Below are 19373 nucleotides of genomic sequence, written 5' to 3'. Positions count from 1 at the left end.
AGGCTGTTTAACAACAAAGCATATTAACGAGATTAGAAAAGTTTTTATATTGGTAAGAGAGGCCACTGCAGGTTTTTGAGAAGGGAAGTAAAATGATTCACATTGTATTTTAGGAAGATAACTATGACAGAATGGGGAATGGTTGGGGTAATAAGAGTATAATGGAGAAAAAAATTTCCAGAAAACAACTTTGTATATGTATTTATATAAATGATACTGGTTGTATTTAATAAAAATGGATGAACAGTTTGATGAGGTGTTCAAGTAATAAAAAATAATTTAAGAGGTAGGGAAGCTACCCACTTGGGCCTTTGAATTATAGGTTCTTGGGGTGAGAAGTGGGGATGGGAAGGCAAGCATCAGAGTTAAGAAAGGCCATGCATTTAGTCTCTACGTGCTAGATCTTTGCATTTTTTTTTCTCACTTTTCATTGCTTAATTGATTTCAGTGATTTATCTAAAGACTCTTACTTCTCCAAGCATTCTCCATTCTGCCATAGTTACCTTCCTAAAGTACAACGTGAATCATTTTATTCCCTTTCCCAAAAACCTGCAATGACCGTTTTTGTCAATAGAAAAAAAAAAAAAAAAGTCCAACTCTTTAATACGCTTTGGTCATAAACAGCCTTCCCCAGGTTTACAGTAACAGGTAACATATAATGGGAAGCCCTTGACACAGTGATCAAGACTTGGAGTCACAGCTATGCAACTTACTAGCTATGAGATCTTGGACAGGGCCATGTAGCCTCTAAGCCTCAGTACCCTTTGTAAAATGGGAACAGTAATAGTATCTAACTTATTGGGCTCATGTGAAGATTAAATGAGAGTAAATTAACTAAATTTCCAATTTCTCTCATATGCCACTCTAGCATATCCTCAGTTTCTCACATCTATCATTCATTGTCATAGCTTTGCCTCTATTTTCCCAGCTACACGTGCCGCTCCCATGCCAAAACCCTCCACCCATTTTCTCTTCTTTTGATATCAGAATATAGTATATATAAAAATATTAACTATCCAAACTCTAAGTATTAATTTTTATTTAAAAAATATTTTCGCTAAATACCTATGGCATAGTAGAAAAATCCCACTAGTAATTTGGTTTCCATGACATAATAGAAAAATTATTCTCTTAGATACTGTTAGCTAAGATTTTTTAAGCAAATTTATTTTACGATTATAAAAGAGTTATAAAAATATTATAACATCTTGGAAAAGAGGGAAAAGCACTGCATATCCCACCTATCAAACATGAGCCTGTTCTCTAAGGCCTTGCTACTTAGAGTGTAGTCTGGGCCAGAATTATCTGCATCAGCTAGAAGCTTGTTGAATATGAAAAACATCAGGTCCATCTCAAACTGATTTAATCAGAATATGATTGATTTACATATTAATTTCTGAAAAGCACTGCTCTAAGACACTACTTACAGCCCAACAGAGCATGACATTCACCAAGAGCATTTACCAGGCATCTACCTCCTTCCAATAAATATTGAGCACCTGCTATATGCCAAGTTCTGTACTAGATACTGTGTTTTTATCTGCTAGATATTTTCCAGGACTGACTCAGGAATATATGGAAAAAGTGTTGCCCTCTTTTTGAATTGTTTCCTTAGGCAAATCAAGTAACTGTAAATTTAAAAGCTGCCAATTTCAGACAGGTGCAAATCATCTCATTCTGAAGTGGTTCTACTTGCTTTCAAGTTCTCAGTGATGTTGCTAAGTCTCTAAAGTTTGATGCTTTCTAAATATTGCTCATTCCTTTCATTAACAGCTGAAAAATAAAGGGGAAAAAGGCACTAAAATTAACATTTCACAGTAAAGCCTAAAGAATACATTGTGTTTGCCTTAGACAGCTTCCATAAAGTTTATGTTTGGAAATTTGGGGCTAAAGGGAAGCCTTGAAAGTTGGCACTTTAAAAATAAATCTTAAGATATTACTTCACAGAGTCATTTTTCTAGGGGAGTGGGTGGGAAGAAAAAAAAAAACATTGATGCAAAGAGCTAGGTGACATACTCCCAATATCCTGTGGTGTACTTGAAAACAAAGAATACTATGTTTATACCAAAGAACCCTTTTAAGCATAAGAAGATATATGAAAAATATTACATACAGGTGATACTTGACATACAAGTGATACTCCTCCAGACCAAACCAAACAAACAAAATGGGAATATTATGCAGCAAACTAGGTTTAAATGAATGTTAAGAATAGCCTGAAAGAGGAAATTTTAATAAGATGTCAAAAGCAGCCACTACGCAGCAGGAGTTATGTGTATAGAAAGGTGGTTTGCGGCCGGGCGCAGTGGCTCACGCCTGTAATCCCAGCACTTTGGGAGGCCGAGGCGGGTGGATCACGAGGTCAAGAGATCAAGACCATCCTGATCAACACGGTGAAACCCCGTCTCTACTAAAAAAAGAAATACAAAAAATCAGCTGGGCATGGTGGTGCATGCCTGTAATCCCAGCTACTCAGGAGGCTGAGGCAGGAGAATTGCCTGAACCCAGGAGGCGGAAGTTGCGGTGAGCCGAGATCGCGCCATTGCACTCCAGCCTGGGTAACAAGAGCGAAAACGCCGTCTCAAAAAAAAAAAAAAAAAGAAAGAAAGGTGGTTTGGGGCGGGGTAGATGAGGTGGGGCCATTTGGTGATTAAATGCGAGCTGACCTACAGATCTGTATATGAGCCTTCAGTCTGGTCTTAGCCCAGGCGGCCGCTTGCTTTTCCCATAAGGTCTTCCTGAGTTACTGAGGACCTGCCTGGCCTGAAGCCCCTCTGGGACCCTACCATCAAGACCAGGGTGCTTTTCTTGATTTGTCTGTTTGCCAAGATGTCCCTGTGATGTTCATGTGCAAAGTCCTCAGATCAGCAGAGACCTCGTATTTTCCTCCTATTACAGAAAAGTACCATTTGAAGGAGTAGGGAACACTGTAGAAAGCAGGGAAATGGGTTTGTGTGCCTTTGAGCCTCCATACTAGCAGGCCTCATTCCAAAACAGGATTTCCAATAGTGCCACCACATTCAGCTCCCTGAATGCTTCCAGACTTTCATTTCATCTGTTCAAGGGAATTATATCAGCAACTCTCCCTTCCTGGTGGGGGTACTGTGAAGAGCAAATGGGACAAGGAATTTGAAAGAAGGTTCCAAACAACAGGACAATACAAATATGCTTCATTACTGCCTCCTCTGTAAAACGGGAATAACGGCAGGGAACTGCTGCGCAGTGATGTGTAGGTGAAGTTTAATTATGTAATGCCTGGGAACTAGCCCTGGAGAACACTGGGAAATAGATTTTACTGAAGTAAAGCCCCCGGTAAACAGCTACAGATACCTCCTTGTGTTTGTAGACACGTTCTCTGGATAGGTTGAGGCCTTCCCCACTAGGTCTGAGACCGCTTTAGTGGTCACAAAAAACTCCTACAGGACTTGGTCCCTTGATTCGGCCTGCCCTTAATGCTACGATCGGACAATGGGCCAGCCTTCACGGCACAAATTTCTCAGAGCCTAGCCAAGGAAATTACACTGTGCCTATCGTCCCCAGAGTTCAGGACAGGTCGCGCGGATGAACTGGACCTTAAAAGAAACCCTAACAAAGTTTATCCTAGAGACCAGTGAAAACTGGGTCAGCCTGTCTCCTTCTGTCCTCCTCCGTGTCCGATGCACCCCCTATCAGAAAGGTTTCTCCCCCTTTGAAATCATGTTTGGCAGGCCTCCTCCCTACTCCCCAAACCCGCGGATACCGAGCAGGCAGAAATCCTTAACAGTACACGCCTTAAGTCCTTACAGGTGCTCCACTCTGTCCAATCCCAGGTGCACCAGATCATCAGAGACACTCGTCCCACACCAGTGGGCCTCACGGACCAACCAACACATTCCTTCCAGCCTGGAGACTCAGTCCTAGTTAAAAGATTCACCACCTCTGGCCTCACCCCCCGTTGGAGAGGACCCTACATGGTTATCCTGACCACCCCCACCGCACTCAAAGTGGACGGACGAACAGCTTGGATTCACCACACCCACGCCAAGACTGCCCCACCAGAAGAACAACGGAGTGTCGACCACACATCCCCGGACCTGCTAAAGCTAAGACTTGTACGCTCTTCGCAGCCACCACCCTTGCCTCCCTAACCCATGTTGTAAATTCCCATGGCAGATCCCCCCCACTCTTAGAGCCTACTTACTTTCAATAGGTACGTACTGAAGGCTCCACTGGAGAATATGTGAGTGCTCGAACAGGCATGGATCCACCCTAGTCAACTCTACCCTTGAGCATTCCCCAAAAAGCCCCGTAACCTTCTTCCTAGATCTTTGTGATATTGTAGGCCCAAGCTTAAAAAACCTCCATCTGAATCACTCCCTATCATGCCTCATGCAGGACCTATAATTTCACGCAAAATAAAGAAAAATAGTTGGGGCTGTGGTAGTACACAGCAGGAAGAAGTTCTCCAGGGAAAGGGTCTTTACCTACACCCAGGCTCTGCTAGCCAACAGAGATGGAACTGTAAAAACTTAAATGAGTGCCTTTGCCCTCACTGGGGATTTAAGACCATCTCCACTATATCAGGATACACCAAAAACATATATTCCTTCATTTCTTTCCAATGAGTGTCCTCCCCAAACCCAGGCTCTGTCGCCGGCACTTGTAACCCACCCAAAATAACTATACTCAACCCTGACAGTAGATGGAACACAGGACATACCTGGGGTATCAAACCATATGTGTCAGGATGGGACTGGGGAAATATTTTTACCATCCAGCGCACGGCCCCACCATGACCCAACCGCCCTATAGGACAAATTGCCGAAGTCATACGGCCCCCAAAACCTCTCCCCAAAACCCACAAATTCCATTCTCCTACCCTTCCTTCTCCTAACCTCACCCTTCCCACCACATCCCCATCAGTAGCAACTCTAACCATAGAAGATTTAAACCTCCTAGATATGCTGTCCTCGACACACCACCTATTTAGCCAGTCCAGCCCGAACTTGGGTGCAGACTGTTGGTTATACTGAAACTCGCAGCCACCTTTTTACACAGGCTTAGCAGCACAGCTGCCCATAACCCCCTCCAACATCCCCTGCTCTGAAACCAAGTTCCACCTGACCCTGGGAGATCTAGAAGGAAAAGGTGAATGTTATCATTCCCCTAATTATCCCCTCACTAACTCCCCATACGCTGTAATAAAACCCTTCCCTTGAGCTACAACAGAACAACCCTTTACTGCCCCAAAATCATCTTAGCTAGCCTGCACTTTCAGTCCAACTGCATTTCACTTATCAGTTCAAAAATTTCTCTGACCCCGTACTGTGCACATCCTTATACATCTTGCCCCGTGTAAATATCTACAATGGACAAGAAGGTCCTATTGTTACTAGGACTTGTGTTTGGCCCTTGAGTTGCTCAAGATAATCCAGTCAAGAGTTAATTCTGTAAAACTAATGATCCTAAGATCCCAGTATGAACCCTTAAACCAAACTGACCAAATAGTTTTAATCAAAGAATAAAAGATTTGACTCATGTACTAAATAACAGGAGGGAATGACATAGGCACAAAAAAAAAAAAAAAAAAAAGCTTAAGCACTGCCATCTTAAAGAAAAGTCACCTGGGCCCTGAGCAGAACTGTTATTATATGGTAATTCTCAGAAAATGTTATTTTCTAAGGTTAAAAATTTTCCACCATTGCCCATTCCCTTGCAACAAACAGCTTGCCTTGCACAACCCCTGAGCCCCCAGGGAACAAGGATATGGTTTTACAGCTTAAATACCTTGCTCCCACTGGGTTCGGGGCCACGGGTTGGAGAGACCTGAGTCCTCCGTGGCTGCCAGCAATAAAAACCCTGCAACTTGGCATACTTTTGTCTTGATATTGATTTTCTTTGCTCGCTCTGGTGCAACAATACAGCACCTTTCTCGGCCTCTTACTACTACATTTCTGCTGCTTCTGTGGTTTACGGAAAATGTAACCCTTTCAGTGTGTGTGTGTGAAAGAAAGAAGGAAACATTTGTGGTCGCATTGAACATCTGAGTGCTGACTGTGTGAGGGGCTGGAGGAAAGAGGACTTATCTGAGGACCGACTGACCGAAGCCTGCAAGTTTCCCCGAACGCAGCCGCTCCCGAGGCGTCTCTACGCGTCTCTACACTCACACAGGAAGACAGGAGTAACGGAGGGAGGAGCCTGGGAAGCGGGGGAGGCGTGGGAGCGGGACGGAGGGGCAGCCCGGAGGGAGCTGGCCAATCCGAGCGCGCTCCGCCAGCGACCAATCATGGGCCGCCTAGCCCGGCAAATCTGCCCGGCAGTGACGGGCGGGGCTGCCGGGAGTCGGGGTGCCGCCGGCTGCACTTCTGTGTGTCTTTCAGGAAGCCACAGGACAGGGGGCGTCTGTGCGGAGAAGCGGGGGTGGTGAGTAGCAGGCAGGCCCAGCTTGTGTACCAGCCTAGTGACATATATAGAAACATAAATCAGGGTAGAGCCGGCGCGCCCGGGGCGCGCACGTGTGTATGGACCCGCAGGCATGTCTGTACACGGGGTGGGCACCTGTCTTGTGAGGGGCTCCGGGCGTGGCTGCTCCTCGGACTTTCAGTTTTTTGTAAGATTCATGTCTTAGGGGCCTACCTTCCCCCATCTCCAGAGGGAAACGTAAGAAGTTTAACAGAGCTGGGACTGAGCAGATTAAGGGAGTGGAGCCGAGGCTGGGCCGGAGAGAGTGGGAACTGCGGGTGCTAGTGGGTAGGGATCCATCTGTTTGCCCCGTCTCCCAGCAAGAGAGGCATTTTGGAAATACTGGCGTGGCAAGCGTCGCCCTGAAACGTCCACAGAGCCCGAGAAGTGATGATCACTGAGTGAGTGGCACTGGGCTGAGACTGGCCAGTTTGTTAACGACAGGGATGCTAGCAGTTAGGAAGGCTAGGAGGAAACTCAGGATGGGGACCATCTGCTCCCCCAACCCCAGCGGGACAAAGACATCATCGGAGGTCTGCAATGCCGACTGGATGGCCTCGCTCCCCCCTCACCTCCACAACCTCCCCATTTCCAATCTGGCAATCCCAGGTATTCCTACTTGTTTCCACCGTGTTTAGTTCTGCCATTTTAGTGTTGTTAAGGGGTTGGGTTGCTTTTCTTTTGTGCTAGAAATTAATTGTCAGTGACCCCTTTTCATTTCCAAACCAAAAACTTAACACTGAAGCAGCTTCTTTAAAGAGATTTCCGTACGCTGCATCATTGGTAAAAGGACTCATGAGAATGGAAGCATCATTGTTTTTGCTTGTGGTTTTTTGTTTGTTTTTTGCTTATATTTGCTAGCCCCATTCTAAGAATATTATCCTTTTTAATGTTGTTATGTGTATGTGAGGGGTGCATTAACTTAAATCATTTGAAAGAGATATCAAAGGTAATGAATTAAAAGTCAAGAACTATTTTAGATCTGGATCAATATTTTCTTTCTCATTTATCTGACCTTGTGTATTGGATAAATAAAAAATGCATAAGCATTAGAGAATACGTTCGGAATCAGAACTGAGTATAAAGACACATTTTTGTTGTTAGAAAAGCCAGAATAGAAGATACTAACTCTCATCACCAGCAGTCACTAGGCGTGATGAGGTGGTGGTGTTTGAAGCTTTGTCTCTCTCTATATGTATGTATACAGGTGTCTGCCCGACTGATTTAGAGCTGCAGCCTTGCAAAGCACTTCTGCTCCAGCCACTGTCTCTCTGCTGGAGGTTTTATGCCTTGACATCATTTGTTAAATGTGTCCTCTTCCTTCCGCTCAGAAGGTGGTTAATGTATGATTTCTAGGGAAAGATATTTGGACAGTGAGTTTGGTCTGGTGTGCTGAGCATGTCCTACAGTGCTGCTACTGGAAAGCACTCCTAGAAGCAGGGGATGGACTGCTGCCAATTCTTTCTTTCACTTGGAGACACAACAATTGAAGTTCACCCCTAGACTACCAGACAAACTCCCAAGCATTCCCTAGACCCGTCTGGGTTTTTTTGTTTTTGTTTTTGTTTTTTTTGTTGTTGTTGTTTGTTTTGTTGTGTGTTTTTTTGAGGTTTGGTTGGTTTTTTGTTTGTTTGTTTTTGGTGGCTGAAAAGATGACCTCATGCAACTCCTGATCTTTGCTTTCTGTGCATGAGAAAGAGCAATGCTGGCTTCAAATGCAGGCTTTTCTTTACTCACCTCTTCTTTTGGATGTCTTCCAGGTTCATTGTCCTCATGGACTCAGGTTGCTTTTGAGCAAGGAGAGGGCTGCAAAATTTCTTTATAGTTATGTTACGTATGTTTTATCAGCCATTGACTACAGCTCCTTGGGAAATGCCAAATGGGCATGCTTCAGAACAGGTCTTTTCCATGTTTAATTGACGCCTGTGGAGTTGTCTCTGAAATTATGCTTGGGCCACTTTTAACATTAGTCATTTGCCTTCAGGCCTTCTAATGGAATTATTTTGTTGAGTGATAACGGCAGGTAGTATGTGTTTGCAAATAGAATGGCATCTTATGCAGGCCCTAAATGGCTGTGTCATTCAGGGCATGTCCGGGGTAGGTTGGGGCTTCCTCCTTCCTTGTTGTACTTTGGACAGCTCAAACCATAACAGCAGCTCTGCTAGTGGCTTGGCTTGGCTGTGTATTCTGCCTCTGTGACTGGAGGAAGGAACTGGGCATTTGTTCTGTGATCCATAGGATATGTTGCAGTTACTAAACTTGCTGGGGTAGCGGGGAGCAAATAGCTGGGACCTACTGCTGAAACTGGAAATTATATGATTAGCCGCCATGGGGATCACAAGATTTTTTTTACCCTGCTTTGTGAAGTCTGGTTCTGCTAAGCAAAAAGAAAAAAACAATGGCCTTGACTCCTCAACAGATGCTAAATTCACTACTATGAAATGCTATTTTCTCAGCAGTGGAAGGGACATTAAGTGTATGTATGTGTAGGCTCAAGACAGGAAAATCACATATTAAATGCTAGCCATTCATGGACTTCCCCCTACTAGTTCTCTTTTCTCTACCTTGAGCTTAATACTCACCAGATAAATACTAGCAGTCAAGTTCTATCAATCCTTGCTGAGAAACCCTGAAATATAGAAGGCATTTAAGAAATGGGGGCCGCCATCGTCCCCCCACTTCCTCTCTAACTCTTCCCTCTTATCATCCTGTGCATCATAATAGCTGTTATTTTGCCGAGCACTAGCACGCAGCACCCATTGGTGTACATTACCTCCAATCCTCATAACTCCATAAAGTGGGTATTAACATCTTCAGTTTAGAATTAAGGAAATTATTGTTCAAAGAAGTAATTTTCTCAAGATCACACAAATAGTAAGTGGTAGAACTTGTATTTAAGCCCCTGTGGAGCTGCAAAACCCAGGCACTGTCTCTGTGCCCCTGAAGGGTCCTTGGGAGTGGCAGAGCAGTGGAGTAGTCCCTAACTGAAAGCCAGTTTCTTCAGACCATCCTCTGCAGTGAATGAAAGAGATTTTCAAAGCAAGTGGCATTAATCTAAGTGATTATCACTTCGAATATATAGGTACATATATACATATTATATGTACATATATGTACATATATACATATATATACATATAGTTGTGAATTGTGATATATGTAGATATATACATATTATATATACATACATATGTACATATATACATATTATATATACATATGCCTGTTTAGAATTGGAATGCAGTAACTTTTAAATTCAGTTTGAGTGCTTCAACCTGTTTTGCATGTGTGTGGGGGGGGGCGCATGTGTGTGTGTGTGTGTGTGTGTGCGCGCACGCCCACATGCCCAATCTGGGACATCTATAGGTCAGAGTCAGATCTATCAGGATGGTGATAGGGCAGCGAGGACATAGAAAAGGGGAGGGAAAAGATAAGCCTTCTGGCAATAATAGCAGAACTGAGATGGAGTAAACTATGTCACATTTGAGTGCACCTGCTGCATTTGCCTGTCATGATGGGAGAGAACATGTGTGAATGTGCACCTCTCAACAGAGCCTTGGTGTATTATTTTACTTCCGCAACTGTTAAGAACACCTGTTAATGACCAGTACCAACAAACATATTAAAATATCTTGGAGAAGAAACTCAAAATAATTCTCATTGCTGTCTGTATAGAATCATTTGATGTCTGAAGGATAAAGGATCCAGACATCACAAAAGTCAAACTTTTTAATTAAAGCTTTAAACTCTACAACATTTTCACTGATGTTTGTGAAAGCATGATATTCTCTGTGGACAAATGGACTAATGGGAAAAACATTTCTCTATAATGTATACTGCTTTTCAATAAATTGTTTTCTCTGTACATTTTAATGCTATTCCATTTTTTTTTAAATGCACTCTTTCTTTCTTATTAAAGGTAAACTAGTTGGTTTACACTTGGGGAAGCTTCTATTGGGAAGAGCCTTGAACTTAAGGGTTGTGAAACTTATTGTTGATTCTTGCCATGTAATATTGAAGTATTCAAATTTCTCAGGACATAGTTTCTTCATTTGTAATTAAGATATTGGGTTAAATTAAATATAGAATCCTTTCCAGATTAAAAATTATATGATTAATTTGAGTTTTTTTGTTTTATTTTGTTGCCTGTTCTTTGTCCAATGTAGAAAGAGCTGGAAGGAATGACTGGGTCATTTTAGGTCTAAAAGCTATTTGTTGTATGCCTCTTCAAAACAAGAAAATGTACAAACAAGGATTCACAATTGCCAGAAGGAAGCAGGGTCTATTCACTTTAGCCTCTTAAAAGGGGCTGTAGATTACTTAATGTAAATGAACTTTTACCTCACCAGACCCTAAGTGCACTTTAAGAAACCTCTATAGATATATAGATATAGATATAGATCTGTATATATGTACCTTCATCATACAGTTTTTTTTAAAAAAAGCAAAGTAATTAGAAAAAATTTTAAATCAGAAACACAAATAACACATTACGGAAGCACACAGAATGGAAAGACTAATTCCAACTTCTGGAATTTGGAATTAATTAAGAACTACCTTGTTGAGACAATATCATTTGATCTAGAATTTGAGGAGTGGTCAGGACTTCAAGGGATATGGCTTGAGGGTCAGGGTTGGGAAGGGGGATTTCCAGGTGGAATTAACCAATTGAGCTTGTAAATGGGGGTATGTGAGGGAACTGGCTAGAGGACACCGTCTCTGGTCCCTCTATATCCCTGTTACAGCATCTTTGTCGTAGTACTTCTCAACACATTGTTATTTTTAAGTGTATGTTTTTCCCATGTGAACAACTTGTCAACGGAAAATATCTTATTTTTCTTTATAATTCTAAATCCCAGTAGAAGGTAGCAGCGCAGTCATTGGTGACAGTTGAGTGAATAATTGAAAGTATGGAAAGTCTGGAATAAGAACGCTAGAATCATGGTTTGCAGCCACCATCATTTTTCATTGTGATCAGAGCTGAACTGAGTAGATTGGTTAAATTCAACTGTCACAAATAGCCACGTTAAACTATATGAAGATTTTCCAATCCATTTCTTGTTATTGCACATAATATTCCTGAAGATTAGGCTTGACAAGACTCATCACTAATCCCCCATTAGAAATGAAAATTTTGAGGCCAAGTGAAATGGTCACAAGAGTCAGAAGCAGAGCTCTGGTGTAACTTCTTTTCTAGGAACAGTTCTTTCACCCACCATCGCTCTACCTTCCTTCTTCCTGTGTCAAATTAGAGCTTCTCATCTTTGCTGCCTGGCTGCTGCCTCTCCCAGATCCCATTTCCTGTTCCCCTCTTTGCCTTCTTTCCACTGACCTGACCTGGTTCCCAGCCTTCCCTTGCCAGGGTCAACCTTCCACAGGTGCTCCTCACTGCTCTCCGATTCCCAGATGATTCTCTGTTCTCATGTTGCTAGTGATCATTCTCTTCTCTTTTTTTCTACCTTTCTGGAATCCTCTCCTTTTCTAGCAGTTTTGCCCTTGAGCACTTGGAGATTCCTACAGGTCTTGTTCCTGCGGCCCCCACAGCCCCTTCCCACATGTGTGACATGGAGACAAAATCACTTAATGGAGCAGGATGGAGTCATTACTCTGATCTTGCTTCTGAAAGTTGAACCAGATCTGGCACATCTAAAAGAGATTTGGGGACCTCCCCAAAAGGGCACAAAATAAATTGTGTAACAAGAAGTTTTGGTTGGCTCTACTTTGAGGATACCATGAACCATGAGTTGGCCCTAAAACAAATCCATTCTCCTACAGGATTTGAGGTTGTGGGAAACCAAGGACCAAGCTGAATCTACCAAGGCTGACTCGATGAAAAAAAAAAATCATATGAGACCAAAATGGTCTCTTAAAGGGGACTAGTTTATTTTTGTTTCTCTTTTTTTCCCTCTGGGTCGCCATGGCGAAGAATAAAAAGAGGCTATGACTGTGGTGGTCCCATTAGTAGGCTTCACTCCTAAGAAGGCTCATCTAGCCCTCTCTCCTCCCACAAATTACAAAAGCCACAAAGAATTCTAGAATCACACATGTCTATAAAAAGAAAGATCATGGATCGATTAAGAATATGAATGCTACAGCCAGACTATCTGAATTTAAATACTGACCCTGCCCTTTACAATCACTATGACTTTGGACAAATCACTTAACCGTTCTGTGCCTCAGTGTCCTTCTCTGTAACACAGAGGTAATCTGTGCACCACCTCATTTTTTTAGTGTGAGAAATAAGTTAATTCATATAGCATGCTTTCTGTCACAAAATAAGCACTATAAAATAAAATAACAGTATCTTTTTAAAAAGTCAATCATAACATTCATTTATTGAAAGCCTCTGCCTGGAATGGACAACAAAAAAGAGGTGTAAGATGCAGTTCATACCCTCAGGTAATTTACAATCTAGTTAAGAAGCTGACAGTTCAAGTAAACTATCTGACTCAGTGTTCTTTGTCCGATCAGATTAGGGTAACTTGAATGGTTACCCTGCAAAAGAGGCTTTAGAGTTAAGGGAAGGAAACACATAGGGTTGCCCAGGATGTGAGTGCCAAGTGAGTATTAGATGCAATATGAGGGTGGCTGATGAAAAGAGCCAAAAAGCTTTCTGTAGTTATTTACTCTGTCCTGTCCCATCCCAAATTCAGCTGTCAGACTTTGTCATCTCCAGACATCCAGAGCCTTGGGAAAAACTCAGCCCTCTGTGACAGAAGCATGTTGTTAACTCTGTTCTGCTCTTCTCATTTCCTCATCACTTGCCCTCCTAACCCAGTCATTTTGTTCCTAGCTCAAGAGTGGGAATATTACAAAATGCTTTCCTTTGAACAAATACTTCCACATATCTTATAATTCCTTCCCCAGCTATTGGAATAATAACTTCATCATCCCTCCAAATACATGCATCACCCACACATGCAACATATATACACCACCCAAATACACTCACATGCACAGATACTTAGCTATGACCTTAGCCTCAGCTTCAACCTGCACTGGGCCCAAATTTCAATGCCTGCTATTGTTTACCAGTCATAAACATGTTGCAAAACATGCCTACTGACATTTCAGACCCTTGGAGCGTGCTGCTTCCACCTGCAAGCTCCTCTCTCAGACGTGCTTCTGAAGCTGCTGAGTTGGTTTCTAACACGTGATCTGACCTGACCTCCACTAGATGTGACAGGTAGCTTCTACATCTCTCTCCTGCCTCTAGGAACTTAGGAGCACAAGCACACTAAAGGTAATGCTAGTGGTGCTTTCCCGTCTCACAACTTTGCCTCTGGGAAAGTCACAAGCCACTTTGCCAATGCTGACTAACCCCAATTAGAGTTTCAAACTAGGCCTGCAGAGGAGGGATTATTTGTAGATATGTAATAGGTGGGTGTGTTTGTATGTATGAAAGAATTTGAACACGCATCGAGAACCAAATTTAGGTGGAGGAGATCTGTGCCTAAATTTGTTTTAGTATTTACATTTGTGGTTAAGCAGGAGCCCTTCCACCTTCTCTCTTGTGTTTTTAAACATCGATAGGAATTTCGATTATATTGCTGAACACTGTGAGGATCAGAGTACATGGGAGGATTATATTAGTAGGTCTGTAGGTAACTTCAAGATAAAACAGGTTGAGCTACAGAGACCTGCATTGCTCTAAGGGGCATGTCTAGGTTATTTCATCTGTGAAACACAAGCCGTCTTTACTAAGCAGCTAAGTAAGAAAATAACAGGTTGGGGGTTTTTTGTTAATGTCCAATTACTCTAGAACTGTCAGCTGTAAAATATCATTTCTTCTTAGAGAATTTCTATCAGTATTTTTATTTCTGTTGAGGCCTGACAAGATGAAAATAAAGGAAAAAATAGGACCCATTTGTGTGCTATAATGCAAATGTGTTCGAGTGTGGCAGCAATCTGCAGTTATGGTGGAACTGAAAAATTCCTAGGCCCTGTCAGACTGAGATGAATATTTTATGAACATGTATGATTTGAAGGCTTATATATGAAAAGCGTTATTTTTAAAGTGCAATTGAATCCAGATACACCACTTCCCAAATAAATGTCAAGCAGAGAAAGGTGAAAACAGTATTCTCATCCATCCTCCCCAGGTTTGAGTTTAGGTCATCATCTTGGCAGTAGGTGTCCATAGGGACCCTCACAAGAATTATATGAGTGTGTTGTGTTCATTTGGCTTAAAATATGCATCAGTGCCTGCTTACTCTTTTTGCTTCTTTTGGTTCTCGTTGCCTATATTTAAAAATTTGTATTCATTTAAAGGAAAGTTATTGACTCAAAAAGTATTTACTGAATGCCCTTTTGTGCCAGGTACTGTGTTAAATCAGGTGATAATACAGATCAGTAAGATTATTCTCCCTGTTCTGCATGAAAATATGACCTTAGAAGGAAACCAAAATTCAAACACGATAGAGAAAATGCATGGGGGCTGTAACACTCCGAAAACCAATACTCAATTCTGTTACTGACAGTAGAAGGAAAGCTTGGTGGGTTGGACTTCCAAGAGTACCCTTGGGTTGAAATATAAACAGTGAGGAATAGAAAGCAGGTGTCCCAGTGCAGAGGGACTGAGGAGTCAGAGAACATGGTGACCTTAAGGAAAGCCAGGAGTCTGGTGTGGTTACAGCACGGATTTTATTTAAATAAAGGAATAAATATGAGGCTGGAAAAGTAGGCAAGAACTAGATCCTAATGAGCCTTACATGCCATGCCAAGATTGAATGTCATCTTGATGGCAAAAAGCAGCCATTGAAAGAGTTGGTCAGAAATGGGTGGTAAAGCCCCTAAAATGACTGCATAAGAGTGAATGGAAACAAAATGACCCAGCAGTTCTTAGGGATACAGTGGGTTAAGACGAGAAACTCATTGTTTCTTTCCCTCTACTTATCACATGTATGTTAATTTTGTTCCATATACTGGGCTCTCTCCGAGGCACTAGTGATTCAGTGATGATCAATACAGACATGGTCCTTGCCTTCAAAGAGCTGACAGTCTAGTTGGAGAAATGGACATTTCATCAAGCAGTTGGAACACCATAGGCTATGTAGGATGACTAGAGAGGCATGCATTACTGATGGAAGAAGCATATAGCAAGGGCATCTTAACAAGACTTGGGAGTCCAGGGAGGCCTCCTAGAGGAAGTTAAGAACAAACTAAACTCTGAAGAATACATAGACGTTAGCCCCCAGGATAAGACGAACAGAGTAAGCATGCTCTAGGAGGGGAAATAAAATGGGTGAGGATCTTGAAGAGAGGGAATGGCCCATTTGACAAACCTAAATATTTCATTTTGGTTGTACTATGGGTTGCAAGGAGGAGAAAGTCAGGGAGTAAAGTGACAACATATTTAGAGGTCTTAAAAGCCATGTTAAAGTTATCTAACTTCAGGCTGGGCACAGTGGCTCATGCCTGTAATCCCAGCACTTTGGAAGGCCGAGGCTGGTGGATCACTTGAGGTGAGGAGTTTGAGACTAGCCTGGCCAACATGGTGAAACTCCGTCTGTAATAAAAATATAAAAATTAGCCAGGCATGATGGCAGATACCTGTAATCCCAGCTACTTGGGAGACTGAGGCAGGAGAACCCTCAGTTCTCCTGAGAACCCTCAGGGAGTAGAGGCTGCAGAGAGCTGAGATCGCACCTCTGCACTCCAGCCTAGGCATCAGAGTAAGACTCGGTCTTAAGAAAACAAAAGTTAGCTAACTTTACCTGAACAGGTTTGGGAACAGTTTTAAGCATGCAAATCACAAGATCAACTTTGTGTTTTGGAAAGATCACTCTCACTGCAGCACACAATATATGGGAAACCAGGAAGCACTGTAATCAAGGGGACCAATTAGGTTGCTATGAGGTCATTAAAATGGGAGGAGGAGGGTGACAGCATGGACCAAAAAAGAGAGAACAGACTCAGGAGCTATTTAGGAGGAAGTGTCAGCAGGGCTTGGCGATTACTTGGAAGGCAAAAGAGAAGGTGCAGCCGGCTTGGGTGAGTGAGAGGAAGTTGACGGCATTCCCAGGAGTATGGATAAAGGAGCAGGTTTAGAGGTGGAGGAAGGAAGCAGAGGTGCTTAGTTTGAGGCACCTGTGGGACATTTCAGAATTGGGAGAAGAGCACAGGTGGCACACAGTGGAGATGGTTTTAGAGCTAAATCTTCACATTTCACAATTTGCCCAACTTTCTACCCTCACCCACAGATACTATTATATCCAGTATCAGATGGTTTGAGTTTAAAGCCGATATCCCTATTTTTTAGATTATGTCTCTTAGATTTTAACTAGGATTGTGCTTCTTTTAGAAAATTTGTCCTGAGCTTCTTTTAGAAAATTTGTCCTGAGAGTTCTAGTCCCAGACAGGTGCCCCTTCATGTTCGTCTAGTCTAGTGTTCTGCCTGTTCTGTCTGAAGTGTCTCTTGGCAGCCCAGGTTTGAGCATAGGCATTAGCTTGTGTTTACTATGCCATAAACCAGCTGTGAAATGGAAACTTTTAGTTGCTTTACCACAATCATCAAACATGATTTATTTCACACACAGATATCTCGGGTTGCACCAATAGGCTCAATAAAAGCATGAGAATTTTACAGTAGAATAGTTCATTTAATGTAACTTTTTCTCCTACCCTAAACATTTTTCTGGCTTCTCCTAAAGCTTATTATTATTCTTTCTTTAGTGTTTACAAAAAAGTTGTTAAAAAAAAAAAAACTCAGAGCTGAGAAGGCTCCTTAGGGAATGACCAAGTGCCCCTTGTGAGGAGTTACTTCACAAAAAGATGATGCCATCTATTTGGAGAAAGAGTGGTATACACATTAGCAAAATAGAAGAAGAATTTCTTATGAATGAATTATCTACAGTATCTTATTTGGAGTAGGGATTGGGGTCTATTGGACAATTGAAGAAGAGAAAACCTTTCAAAAGAGAATAGGAACCCCTCCCCATGTAGAGGGCTTTAAAATGCCCCCCACACATGGGATTGAAAACCCTTTGACTCACATAAATCATAGGATGCCGGAGCTGACTTGGGGAATACCTAAGGCAATGGGATGCTCATTGTGCCTTGCAGAGCAGGGAAGGTTTTGTACCCCCTTGGTGCCCCTCTGATTACCTCAGGGAAAAGGGTGGAGACTGCTGGGGAGAAACTTCAACTACAGCAGGTCAGGTTGCATTTGTTTCACACATAGTTACTTCATTTGAACGTATTGCAGGTCTAAAAAGTACCCTGAAAACCTCTGATTTATCCAGTTATCTCCAGCCTCATCCAGCCAGTTGCAAGGGTTGACCAAGACTGACTCTCTTAATTCCCAGGCTATCTCTCCCCAAACAGTGAGATGCCCCTTGGCGTCTCAGCACATAAAAAAAGAATAAGTTGATCAACATCCTCTGCTTCCAAGTATTCTGCCTTAAACAGTTGCTTTGTTGCATTGTGGATAATTATGAATTCAATAGGCGACTGATTAAAAATTAAATTGGCCACGTGGCACTCTCAGATTTTGCAGGCAGTTTGATGGTTATTATTAATACTCTCCCACATGCCTCACGGAAAATAAACAAGTCTGACAGGTTGAGAAGAAGGTTTAAAGAAGTTATCTTTGGTTCAAGGGACTACTAAATGGCCTCCTGATCTGGAATCTTGGACTCATAATGACTAAATTTGTATACCCTAAAGATGCCTCACCCTTTCTGCACTTGTTAATATGAAGTCAAGTTCTCTATAAATGTTGCATTTTTCTCAAGGACCTAATTCAGAAGTGTGAGATTGGTGGCTCCAAAGAGATATTATTAGAAGATAATTTATGCAGGCATAAGTTGCAAGAAATCTACTCTCTGGCACTTTACCTTTAAAATTGTTCAACATGATATTTTATTAAGTTGTTCCTTTAGTCATCCTTTCAGGTTAATTTTGTTTCTATGTTTTCTGACACATTCTTCTTCATTGACCCAGATAACTCAAGCTAGAAGGACAAAGGGAGATAAATGGAGCTAGGGGTAAACAGGTGTAAGGGGTGAAAAGGAGCAGAGAGTGAACTCTACCTGTTTAATGTTGGATGGAGCAAACAGAAGTTTGGGAAAGGATCGGGAGATCTAGGCCTACCAGCCTTAGGTAACTCTCTAAGCATCTGTTTATTCAGATATTCATGTTTACATTTATTCTGTATAGATGTATTCAGTACCTACTAAATTCCAGAAACTAAGTATGGAGATATAGGCATGAATTAGACATGATTCTGCCCTCAAAGGCTTACAGTTAGGTGGCAGAGACAGATGTGGAGATAAATAGCACTCAGTGTCCTAGGTTCATCAAGTATCAACTAACTGCCATGGAATCACAGAGGAAAGAGCAGGTCAGTCTGCCTGGTGGAGTCAGGTGAGCTCACAGACTAATGATGGTAATTAAAATTGAAAGGCAAGGGACTGTAAGATTGTCCCCAAGGACTGTAAGGGTTTTTTGTTTTCTTAGACAAATCTTTTGCTATATTCAATAACCATAAGGCATATTTCTCATATATATTAATAACATTGTAAATTAATATATTCTTAGCTCAGGCCTCAAATATTTTAACATGCAAAATTATCTGTTCACATCAAATTTATTGTAATATTTGTATAGATTAAATACCTGAGTTGGAATACAAGATGTTTTTCTACGAAAGCCACCCTAAACATCTTCAGCATTTAAGAATACATGTTCATTGTAATGTCTGTTCTTTATGGTTTTTTTTGTTTGTGTTTTGTTTTTTTGTTTTGTTTTGTTTTGTTTTGTTTGAGACAGGGTCATGTTCTGTCACCCAGGCTGTAGTGCAGTGGCATGATCACGGCTCACTGAAGCCTCGACCTCCGGGGCTCAAGCAGTTCTCCATCTTAGCCTCTGAGTAGCTGAGACTACCACCATGTGTCATTATACCTGTCTTTTTTTTTTTTTTTTTTTTTTTT

At 41.9% G+C, this 19373-nt stretch overlaps 1 protein-coding gene and 1 long non-coding RNA gene across 6 annotated transcripts in view; one reads left to right on the top strand and one right to left on the bottom strand.

The window, feature by feature from the left end:
* The window catches only part of LOC116565489, a 324301-nt gene extending 318112 nt beyond the window's left edge, over positions 1–6189 (bottom strand). The window contains exon 1 of one of the 5 annotated variants that reach the window (XR_004275460.1): positions 6082–6189. This is a non-coding gene — a long non-coding RNA (uncharacterized LOC116565489). The remainder of the gene's footprint in view (positions 1–6081) is intronic. The other 4 variants (XR_004275461.1, XR_004275462.1, XR_004275463.1 and 1 more) reach the window with 4 other exon arrangements.
* A 114-nt stretch (positions 6190–6303) lies between these two features.
* The window catches only part of PLCXD2 (phosphatidylinositol specific phospholipase C X domain containing 2), a 52104-nt gene continuing 39034 nt past the window's right edge, over positions 6304–19373 (top strand). Inside the window, exon 1 of the mRNA XM_032299144.1 lies at positions 6304–7050. Coding sequence (XP_032155035.1) covers positions 6888–7050 — 163 coding nt within the window. The 5' untranslated portion in view covers positions 6304–6887. The remainder of the gene's footprint in view (positions 7051–19373) is intronic.

Source organism: Sapajus apella, unplaced genomic scaffold (genome assembly GCF_009761245.1).
Source record: "Sapajus apella isolate SASKATOON/1434 unplaced genomic scaffold, GSC_monkey_1.0 scaffold40, whole genome shotgun sequence".
NCBI classification, from domain to species: domain Eukaryota; kingdom Metazoa; phylum Chordata; class Mammalia; order Primates; family Cebidae; genus Sapajus; species Sapajus apella.
The sequence above is the reverse complement of the archived record's forward strand: the minus strand, read 5'-3'. Positions and strand labels throughout refer to the sequence as shown.